Source organism: Myripristis murdjan, chromosome 14, assembly GCF_902150065.1.
Source record: "Myripristis murdjan chromosome 14, fMyrMur1.1, whole genome shotgun sequence".
Lineage (NCBI taxonomy): Eukaryota > Metazoa > Chordata > Actinopteri > Holocentriformes > Holocentridae > Myripristis > Myripristis murdjan.
In genome coordinates this window covers 26,541,642-26,553,203 of record NC_043993.1, presented here as the reverse complement: position 1 = coordinate 26,553,203, position 11,562 = coordinate 26,541,642, and the positions used below count along the sequence as shown (strand labels likewise).

General features: G+C 40.3%; 1 protein-coding gene across 3 annotated transcripts in view; it reads right to left on the bottom strand.

Annotated features, from left to right (window-relative positions):
• Nucleotides 1-5,132: 5,132 nt before the first annotated feature.
• LOC115371828 (neuronal migration protein doublecortin) overlaps nt 5,133-11,562 on the bottom strand; it is a 33,513-nt gene continuing 27,083 nt past the window's right edge. Inside the window, exons 6-7 of one of the 3 annotated variants that reach the window (XM_030069383.1) lie at nt 8,452-8,549; nt 5,133-7,323 (exon numbers count right to left, since the gene is read on the bottom strand). In XM_030069383.1, the coding sequence (XP_029925243.1) occupies nt 7,267-7,323; nt 8,452-8,549 (155 nt within the window). In that variant the 3' untranslated portion in view covers nt 5,133-7,266. Of the gene's footprint in view, nt 7,324-8,451; nt 8,550-10,456 lie in introns of those variants that run through there. The other 2 variants (XM_030069385.1, XR_003929396.1) reach the window with 2 other exon arrangements.

Genomic DNA, 11,562 nt, shown 5'->3' with positions numbered 1-11,562 from the left:
AAGCAGCTGAGGCTATTTGAGGCTATTTCGGATGTGTCCCACATGGATATGTATGTGTATGTACAGTATGTATACAGCAAGGTGGGATATACAATATACTGTGGTGGGAGTGAAGCACCAAAATGAAGGAGTAAAGTCTTTTAGATTGTGCCAGTGCACATCTATGAAATGCAGTTAGCATGTAACCAGAAGTGCGGAGAAGTTATTTATGCAATAAATAGTGTGTAACATGCTGTAGTGCAAATATTTTGGGTTGGATTTTGGACCGTTTAAATAGTGACTCAGCAGCAGCAGAAAACCTCAGCTGCACTGCCCTCTAGAGGTTGAAACTTTCAGGCATGTTGCACCTCTGGCCACACCCAATCAGTGATGTGGCAGCAGGTACTTTTAGCAGCTGTCAGTGGCAAAGTGCCTCTAGAGGGCAGCCCAGCAAAAGGTTTCTGGCCTTTGTGATTTAACAAGCGTGTTTTTGCTAACACAGATGCCCCACTGGGCCCGCTGGTGGCGCTAGAGGGAACATCATGAGTCACCAAAGTGGACAAGCGTCATCTCCCAGTCAACATAAATGTTGTAGCCAAATGTCATGGCAATGCAAAAACGCTTTGAGATATTTGTGTGCAATGCTAACAATTTGATTTGTTGGTGGTGCTAAAGGGAAAGTTACAGGGTCACCAGAATTACCAGGTTTCATCCTCAAAGCAACACCAGTGTTGTTAGCAACACTGATGACGATACACCAAATTGTCTTGAAGAAAAAAAAACAGTTTTTGGAGTTATATAAGAGCTATATAATTTGCATTTACTTACATAATATTTCAGAGTTTGAGATATATTTTTCAAATACTCCCCGATAGCATTCAAACTGCAGTGTGTCTGTGTAACGACAGATATCACACAGGACAAGCTGTTAACTGTTTCACCTACGAGCTCCAAGTTAGTGAGAATCTAAACTCTTTCACTACCATCTTGACTTCACTCGGACTAAATGTGCCAAATACTTTTGTTAAAATGTTCCACACAAGAGGTGGCTGGGACCCAGGAGAATTTCTTGAGAAGGGACCATGCTGGGACCAGCTCCAGCTCCATTTTCTTATGTACAGCTGCTCTCCATATTTTCTTATGTAGCAACTCCAGATTTCACCTCTCGATGTTATCAGAGATGAGACTCATTATTCTCTGATGTTTGCTTTGGCAGACAGTCGCTTGTAGACTGTTCTCGCCCAAAATACAAACCTTGTTCACCAGAACTGATCTTCTATTTTAGTTTGAATTCACCATTTTAACCTCGACCTGCTCAGCCCTTCAGGACCAGGCAGACTGCCACCTGCCTCAGAAACAGATGCCTCTCTCATATGGCCAGCAGGTTGTGTCCTTGCATCTGTTCACTGATATTTAGTCAGTTTACCTGAAACGAATAATTGTTGAAGCTGTTAAACAAACAAGCCATGAGCCTCTTGAGGTGGAGGATTTTGTTTTACTTGCTAAATGGACTGATAACACAACACCTCCTTTGGCTCTACTTTATGAAACTCACAACTCCCCTCTTGTTGGCAGCAGACAGCCCGACCCCTGTGAACCCCACCCCACCCAGATTGCCAAATGCACTTTGTTATTTTTGCTGTTTTACAAATTTTATGCATGAGTTCTTAAGTTTTTTTATGCAAGTTTATGTTCACGTTACATAAGGTGAGATACATTAGTTTGCATTTACTCATAATAAGACTGAGCATTTATAGGGTTTTCGTAGGTGTTGGGAAAATGACTGATTACAGAATTTTCTTCTCTTTTTTTGGTCCAATCTTATGTATTCCACAAGACTGGACCAAATCTGACAGTCTCTGCTGCCCAGTATCGGACGTCAGGGACTGCCACATGGAAATTACATTTTAAATTATACATTATGAATCTACATCAGTATATACATATTCTATAGATATTTTTCATTATACACATAGTCTATTCAAAGGTTTAAAGGTGAAAGGTTTACAGATATTATCTATGTATCTATCTATAATTTTTTCCAGGATACCAGAATAAAGGTCAGTTTCAATGGGACCATGTCTTGTCTCAGCCCTGCTCTCCCCTGTGAAGTGCCACATTACAGTATACACTACAGGCAGCAGATGGCGCAAAAGACACATAACTTCACTGCCCTGTATTTGTCCATAGTCAAAAAAAAAAAAAAAAAAAAAAAAAAAAACAGCAGTGTGTCCGTACGTGGGCCCTGCAGCAGAGGCCGCCAGAGCCGCATTCAGCCTTCCTCAAACTTCACCATGTCATATTCAGCCCCAGTCTGCAGGAAAAAAGAGGAGGGGACTCACTGCAAGGACAAAGAAGAAACGTGAGATACAACTCTGACTGTGCAGCTGCAGCTCAGAGGCAAGTCCTGCCGACAGGGATCAAGATGTTGGGAGCTGAATGGTGTGAATGTCAGAAAGCCATTACCCAGTCCTGAGCAGATCGACAACACAATGCAGAGACACCAGCTGAGATGGTGTGAGGCGGTCAAACACATGGACTCTCACATCTTCTAGACCTGCTGATTGGCATATTACCACACGAACACTAAAAGCAGATAAGCACCCGCAGTGTGCCGTGTAGCTCAGACAAGATGAGCATTCGAGCACTCGTTGACCCTTTGTGTCTTCATATTCAGAGGTCACTGGGAGTCTGTGCTCTGAATGTAAAAATGTTGCTGCCAGCGAATGTGAAGTGGGTGACTGCAATCAGAGGAACTGCTTGTTTCAACAACATCTGATGCTTTCATTTCTGATTGGGTACAAAATGTTCGGCTGCAAAGTGCAAGCTGTTTGCGCTGCTGATTTGTATTTCTGTGTTTTTCATATATGCATGCCATGGATGGATGTTTTTTATCAGCCTGGAAATACTAAATATTATTCAAACTAGGCTTGTTTTTGGTGGGAACAGCTGCAATGCAGTAGGTATCACCTAAGTAATAGACAGAAAGTAATGAAATAAAATAAAATAAAATAAAATCTGCACTACAGAGCTGGAAATGAGGTGGGAACAGTTTTTTGTTTTTGGCCTTCTTCCATGTAAACAGTTTGATTTTAATATCATGGGTATGATTTGAAATTGCTTGTTTTCCAAAGCAGTTTAATAATATAAGACACAAGAAGCTGTAATTTTTTTTTTTTTTTTTTTTTTTACAAACAATATAGCATTTTAGCCTTTGACCACCTCTGATAGAGAAGTCAGCACTTAGAGCTGATAGATTTCCAGTTACCATGGAGATGAAGAGGGTCTTACGGTGATGTCCACATGAACAAAATACTATTTTTTTTCTTGCACCCTCTTTCATACTTCTGTCAGCTCGACAGCTTTGTAATCCATTGAAAAGCTGCTCTAAGCACTGCACAGGCACATGTCTGCACTGTTCCTCTCAACAGCTGAGGGGAATGTGAATGCACCATGAATTACTTGCTCAATATGAAGATAGTTATGGATATGAAGTGTGTTGGTGCAGTGCACTGAAACAAAAAAAAAAAGGGCTCGAAAATATGCACCCGACTGTAAATCAGCAATGAGAAAGAAAACATGAAGGGACAATAATCAACAAGGGACAATAACAAACTCAGAGAGGTGAAATGCAACTGTTTTAATTGCAAAAGGATACCGGTTAATACATTGAATGAAGCACTGAAACAAGCCACTGTGACATTGCAAAATACCACTAAAAAGGACATTGTAAATTTCCAAGAAAAAAGGTCATCCATTCAACCAGAAAAGGCATACATATGTAAGAGAACAGGAAGAGAGCATATTTACACCGAGATAAAGTGTCCTGTAACTCTACAAAACAAAGTATGGTGGGAGCTCTCCTCATCATTCAAGACATTTAAAAATGTTTTACAAACAGCTGTTAACAAAGAACACATGTCTTTAGTTGTCCCATTTAATTTTTTTGTTATTTTGTTTTTTCTTTTTATCAAAAGACGGTAATCTAAAAAAAAAGGCACCACTTTAGGTGATGAATTCACACCAGCCATGGTAGCATGGTGGTGGCAGATTCACACAAAACAACTGACATTTTCCGTTAATGTTTTTTTATACGCTGTAGAGCTGTAATAAACGGTAGAAAATTTAGGGAAAACAGACAAGATATTAAACAGCATGTGAAGTGATACAGAACTGATGCTTTCAGAAAAATGACTATGAATATGGGGGAGGTTTTGTACAAAATGTTGATTCCCTTTAGGGTTGAGGTGTCCCTGCTGCTGGATTAGCTGGTACAGTATTAGCTGCTGTGCTGGCATCATAGCGCTCCCTGCAGGAGAAAAGTGTAGTTGACACAGTCAGATGGGCTATTGGTTTGTTGGCTTTTTTGGGGGTCACACATAGCTGATGAACATAGCTATTCAAAGCTTATCCAGACAGATGGGGAACACCAGATCACTTTTAAGACAAAAATATGACTTTCGCGCTGTCATAGAATCATAAATTCATAACCGCACTGAAATTTCTCCTTGCAGCTGGACTCTCAGTTCATTTCTTTGAGGAAAACCCCAGAGGTTTGGGCAAAATCCTCTTTTTCCAACTTACCCAGACTGAGACAAGATGTTTGACATCATGTTCACCTCTGTACGTCCTGTGGTTCAGCTCCTGTGGGTAGCATTTCATGTTAGCTTAGCATAAAGACTTGAACTCTATGGGCGTTGTTAGCCTGGCTACATCCACTCTTGAAATAACTCTGGTGTTACAAAAAAAAATCCAAGACGAGTATTTCAAATATACATGATACACTGTATAAATAAGACAGCTTCAGAGTTGCTGTAAAGGTTATTTTTTCACTTTGATGGAGCTAGGCTAATGACTCCTATAGACTTTAAGTCTTTATGCTAAGCTAACAAAAATGCTACCCCTAGGAACCAAACCAGTGGACGTACAGAGGTGAAAACAGTATCGAACATCTTGTCTCAGTCTGGGAAAAGTCAGAAAAAGTGGTATTTTACCCAAAACGTTGGACAAACGTTGGACTTTCAGGCTCAAACAAAAAGAAACATTGACTTTTATTTATTTATTTTAAAAACTATGCCTGTATTATGCTCAAAGAAAATACAAATGCATAGACGTTACTTAAAAGATGCTACCTGCGCAGGATTTTCTCAGTATTTTTTTTTTTTTTTTTTTTTTTTTTTGTGCGAAATTAGTCGTGGTGACAAACTGTAATGCTGATAAGAATACAGTACAGTGCCTGTGGCTGTGGTTAACAGTGTAGCTCCCTGCTTTGTGCTTTAGTTTAGTCCAATTGAGAGGTTCTCAGGCTTGATTCCCTGCAAAATCTGAGAAAACTCCTCCAGTAGATTCGTAAGACACGCATCACAAAGTGGCGGCGAAGGGAAATTAAAGGAATAATGGCGATAGAAAGCTTGCTCACAGAGGCTTGGGAAAAAGTACTAGTGGTCATTATGATAGCTCATTTCACCATGATAAATCTAGAGAAAGTACTAGATAGGTACCCTTGATATAAATCAATAAAATTTATACGATTTTTCAACCCGCACATAGATTGAGACAACCTTTATGTCTCCATCTCCCTGTATCCTGGAAATTGTGATCTTTAAGCACTATGTTCAGCCATGCAAAATATGAAAAGCCTCACTTCCGTTTAGTGCCCTGATAAACAATCTAATTGCTTTAGATGAACATGATCTAGTCTGGCTTTATTTCAGTGAGTTCAGTAACATGCATAAATCTCCAAGTGTGCTTCCTTCAGAGCATTTTACAAAACCTTACAACTAATAAAACTTACATATTCTTCCCCTCTCTATATTTCTCGGTCTCATACATACTTTGGCTTTAAGACCGTTTATCATCTTTGAATTTTATTTATTGTATTAGTGATAAAAACAGATCTATGTCATCAGTAGCTGTGGTGGAAATCACTCATAAAGAGGAGGAAATTACCTGACCTAAAAGGGAATTATTTCGTCTCGCTCACTAAAATACAATGTGCATTTGTTTTTCAAAAGGGGCCCAACTGCTCACCTTTGGTTATTTTTCACCTTTAGGTCCATCGATTCAGCTTTTTACATGCCCATGGTTTTATAATCATTCATCACTATCATGCACTGCAGTTTGTGAAACTCTAAAACACATAGGGTATATACCATGTATAGCCTATTTTCTAAGTATAGGGTCAAAATAGAGGAAACTCCAACGTAAAGATTTCCCTGAGGGTGATATGGGATGCTTTTTTTTCGTGCACGGTTATCTTCTTGCCTCGGAATGGACGAGGTAAATGCCAATTACTGCCAACATAATGACTGAGTCACAATCTGGATCCTCCATATATGTCTATATGCATATATGGTGGTTTTGAAGAAACGCCACTTTACAAATATCTTTATAATCTTCTAATATCTGTTCGGTTGGGAACATGTGTTTGAGAAGGCGCTGGCTTGCGGCCAACCATCATCTTCCTCCAGGAGATGCATCCCACGCACAGCATCACCCTCTGTGCACTGGAACTTAGTTTTGGTTTTTCTTTTATTTTGACCATACCCTGTATCATGTTGAGCAAATGTTAAGACAGACATTGTATTGAACTTTATGGAAGCACAGCAATGGACAGTGGGCGTGGATGTCATGATGGCTATACAGAGTATTTACAGCAGACGAGAAAGACTTCATCAGGCTTGGCGGTCTTCCTCTTAAAAGATATCGTTACCTTTCACACCTTTAACCCTAGGGCAGAAAGACAGGAGGACATGGAGGAACATCACGGATACAAGTGATACAAAACTGTAGTCGATTCTGACTAACACCCCAAAAAAAAATAACCATTTGCTGCCTGGAATTCTGTACTGAAATAGTAAAGTCTGAATCCATCCTATAACAAAATGTATGAGATCAAAGTGACATTTTTACATCATCTGCGTCATTATTAGTGATTTTTTGTGCTCTTTTGAAAAAAACAGTAGCTAATCTCTACACAATAGCATCCTTTTGCACTTTATTGAGCAATGATGATTCTTACAACACAGCTGTTATGTACAGTACATTTTCATCATCGATAAAGGGGATTCATTTTTTTTTTCTTTTCTTTAAAAAGGTTTGCTTGTGTAATTCTCAAGCAGCAAATGGTGTCATAGCCCTGGTGGCTAAGGCCTTGATAAAAAGAGACGAGAAGTGGTTCTCCTAGACAACAGGTGGCACTGTCAGTGAAGGTGGAAAGCAGCAGAGGTAAGAACTTCTGTGTTTCAGGCCAAACGGGAGGCAGGCGGCAGCTGCGAGGTGTTGCGTCTACATGGATTCACCGAGGGAATCGTCATCATCCAGAGATAAGGGCAAGTAGAGATCCTGACGACACAAAGGGAGCAAGAGCCACAGTTATGAATGAGCAGTCAGGGGCAAAAGAAAATCTTAATAAGTCTCTTTGTCTCATATTCAGTGTGAAAATCTGCCAGTGGGATAAAATAATCCCACTTGGTCCTGATGCTAATCAACTTGTTTCCATAAATTTCTTGAATCAAATGTCATTTTCATGATCCTAGTGGGCCGATCACTGATTATTTCAACATATTTATACTTATTCCCAGAAAAAAATCCAGAAACAAGTGAAACTACATTGGAAACAAGTGGGATTATCTCATCCCACTGGCAGATTTTTCCACATTTTTCACATTCTTTCAATTCAGTTTTAAGAAAACTAAGCTTCTACAAAACTGAATGAGACTTCCATGACCCCTTAAATTTCCCTTTATCTCCAAAGTTCAAATAAAAACATTTTTGTCCATATTGTACAACAGTAGTACATATATTTTTTCCAAAAAATGCAGGGTTGATACATTGAATTAAAAATGTTATTATTATTATTATTTTTTTAATCAAATCAAATTAACCTCTCAATCCCAGAAGGATCTTCATCAGGAATATTTCAGTCCTTTATGCGATCAAAACATCAATCTAGTTTGCCGTTTAATTTTGGGAGAAAGTCTTAATTCAGTGTGCAGACTCTGCTTTTTGTTTATTATTGTCTAATCTTTCTAGCACCAGAGCGTGTGATTGTACATGCGTGCTTTATTTCTTTTGCTGCATATACTACATATTCTGTATCTGCAGGTTGCAGCCTCAGTGGAGCTCCATCACACTTGCACTGAGTGAAATATTCAAACCCAAGATGCCATTGTTTCATGGCTGCAGTATTACATCAAGTAGAAAATATGTAGATGTTTTGTGCTTCATTTTACACACATTTCCCTGTAATTCAGCAGGACATATTTGGTATCTTTGGAAACCTTGGGATCGCCACTAGAATTTCAAGTAAACTTCTGTGGGTCTGAGGAAAGCTCAACCACCAGGCATGTATTTATATCGACAACCCCACTGATGGGAGTGGCAGGGTTGAAGAGGTTAAGCAGAAGACAAAAGGGCGATGAGGTGACTGGTTAAGGGGAACAGGGGCGGTTGTTGGGAGAGGATAGGTACCTTCTGCTTGCGGTTGAGGCCCGGACTGGTAGGGGTGGAGGTGGGGGAATGCTTGGAAATCGGGGTGGAGAGCTGGCTGCTGGAGCCCGTCCCGTTGGCTGCGAGAGCCCACGCACAGAAGAAAAGAGAGAGGAGGAAAAAGAGGGAGGGATAAAAGGGGAGAGCGAGGGAGGCAGAGTGAAAAAAGAGAGAAAGAGAATAAGAGGTAAATGGAGAGTGGTGTGGATTAGCCAGAGAAGCCTGCACCCCTTCCTTGGCTCTGGAGAAAAGTCATCCCTGAACGGCGGCCTCACTTGGCCGCGGCGCAGACACAGGCTGTGTGTCTGGGTCTAGGTGGCTGACTAGCTCTCTGTTTGTTCCTCCCCACTAGATGACATTTTATTCACTCGCTCCGCGTCCTGCCAGGTTGCTAGGATTCACTTCTGTGTGGAACATTGTGTTTATATCTAAGAGTGGTGTGATGTGATGTAGTTTGTGTGTTAAACGTTTTAAAAGACTTTTTTGTCTATAACAGATAAAAAGAATTCCGAAAGACTATGAGCCAGATGGCCGGTGCAACTTTGAGCCAATGGCGCTTGCAAACACAGCGTGGATAAAGCCTCATTGTTAACCGACTCGAATGCCACTAGGTTCATTTCACCACTTTGTCACGCCAACAAATTTACACTTACATGCAAAAACACAATTCACATACCCTACCATCTTGGATACTTAAATTCAGTGAATGTGACTCAGAGCAAATCTCTCTCAGCAAGTTTGGGAATGACTCATAGTGAAGTCATACTGAGTTTTTCCACACAAATGAGCTTTTTCATCCAAATGTTACACTGTAGCGCCCATGTAGTGACACCCCGGTTCCTTTCTGAGCAACACAATCATCAATAGCTGGGCTCTGGGTTTTGTTTCTCTATTCCTCACCCAGAAAGTGTGATGCTGTAGTCGTGTAATTGAAGATCACTGTGTTTCAGCGTGGTGGCTGTTTTCTACCATATATGGGCTTCCACCTCAGTGTCTGGCCAAACTCACTTGGCTCTCAATGCGCCGCGCACTAAAAGCTTTAGTGAGTAATGCACCTTTACTATAAAAGAGATGATGTAGCTGGTAGAGGCCGGAGACGTGAGCAGACACAAAGGACAGGAGAATTAGCTGTTGAGCAGGCTACCTGATCAGTATCAGCCGGGCAGCGAATCAAAATGAAACTGAAATTGGGGTTTGAGCATGTGCAAAAGCAAAACTGAATTTTTATTTTAATTATTTATATTCACACATTGCCAACTGAGCACATCAGACTGATTCACATCTGCGGGGTAATCCCACTCTGCAGAGTCTGTGGCCATATGCAAAGCAGATGTTCAGCAGCTGGCCAATCAGAAGCTTCTGTGACAGTTGGTAACCAATCAGGAGCCAGAGAGGCAGTGCTAGCCAGATGGTAAAAAGGTTTGATATTTTTTCCACTATTGATTTTACACGGCTCACTCACACAGTTTGACAGCTTTGTTTTCAGATGTTGTGTGGTTCAGCCGATAAGTTTTGTAAAGTCTAAATGTTTCAGTTATTAAAGCCCTCAGCTGGTACTTATCTATGCTGATTTACCTGTGCAAATCATTTTATCTGTTTTATCTTTGCGGTGCGTTCACATTTTGTCTCCTACTTTTCAAAGTTTTACCTCAAGTAAATTCTCTGTCTACTGCCTTGTCTTTTGAGTTGTCTTTTTTTTTTTTTTTTTTGTCTTTTTTGCTTTTTAATCGTACATTTCATGTATGGAAGGTGCTACAAAAATAACACTTTATTATTATTATTATACATGTATGGCAAATATAATTATATCTAGTAGTTCACTGAGTCTGTTAACACTGCTAACCTAAACCATATCTACCTGTTCATTCTCAGTTTGCCCTGTTTTACAAATCAAGACACCTAAAAAGACATATATTAAATAAAGTGAGCACAAACCTTAGTTGACACTTGAAAAAGTTCAGAAAAATGGTTAAGCAGGAATATGCACTCAAAGGATGAATATATGGCTTTTATTTTATAAATTAAGATGAGGAAATAAAAAATAAAATACCCGAAAAAGAATAAAAACTTCAGCCTCACACAAAAACAACAGTAACAGAGACCTGTCTTTGTCAAACAATAAGTGACCTTAGAGGATGTCTTTTCAGAAAGTGCAGTAGCCTGCCATTAAAAAAAAAAAAAGAATAAAACAAAAACAGGACCAAATATGAATACAGAAATGGAGCTCTTCTATTTTGTGCTGGTGTTAAAGATTCGGATTACAAAGTTGATGATGAAAGGGGAACACAGTTTAGTTACATATCTCACCACCACTATCTATACTCACTGCAACCCCAAACCACACAGACCAATGCCACATAAATTAACTAATTAGCCTTTACTCCTCTGCAGCCATTATCACCCCACTGACCTCTAGGCTCCACATGGGGGGTTAATGTTTGGCATATTACTGCCTTACCAGCCTCTTGGGCTGTCCATCTGCTGTCTTCAAGGACAGGCCATCCCCCATCAGTGAACACTGAAATATTAACGAGCGCTGACCGAGCCAGCAGGGCCTGAGAAGACAATGGACCGACCAGCTACCATGTGGAGCGGCGTGAAATGTACCGTCACTGTGGACTAACATGTCGGGATGGTGGGACACGGAGCGAGAGCGTCGTCCCTCCAGGCTATGATTCAGCCCAGCCCGGCCTCATGGAAGTTTGTGGTATAGCCGTGAAATTTAATCTATAGATTTATGTCCATGAACACACGAATTGTCCATTTTTTTTTTTTGTGACAGTCAGCATGACGTTAAAAGTGATGTATTTTGATTGGAAATGTATTTCGTGCCTGTGCAACATATTGTGAGGGAGTGTAAAGACCCACAAACTCAGTGTTCAAAACCAGTGTTCATTTTCATAGAGTGAGACCGTGTCCATTCTCTGGTTTTGGTGCCTAAACTCAACCTTTTCTTAACCTTAACCAGGTGGTTTTTGGTGCCTAAACCCAACCTTTTCCTAATCTTAACCAAGTGGTTTTTGGTGCCTAAACCCAACCTTTTCCTAACCTTAACCAGGTGGTTTTTGGTGCCTAAACCTAACCTTTCCCCAC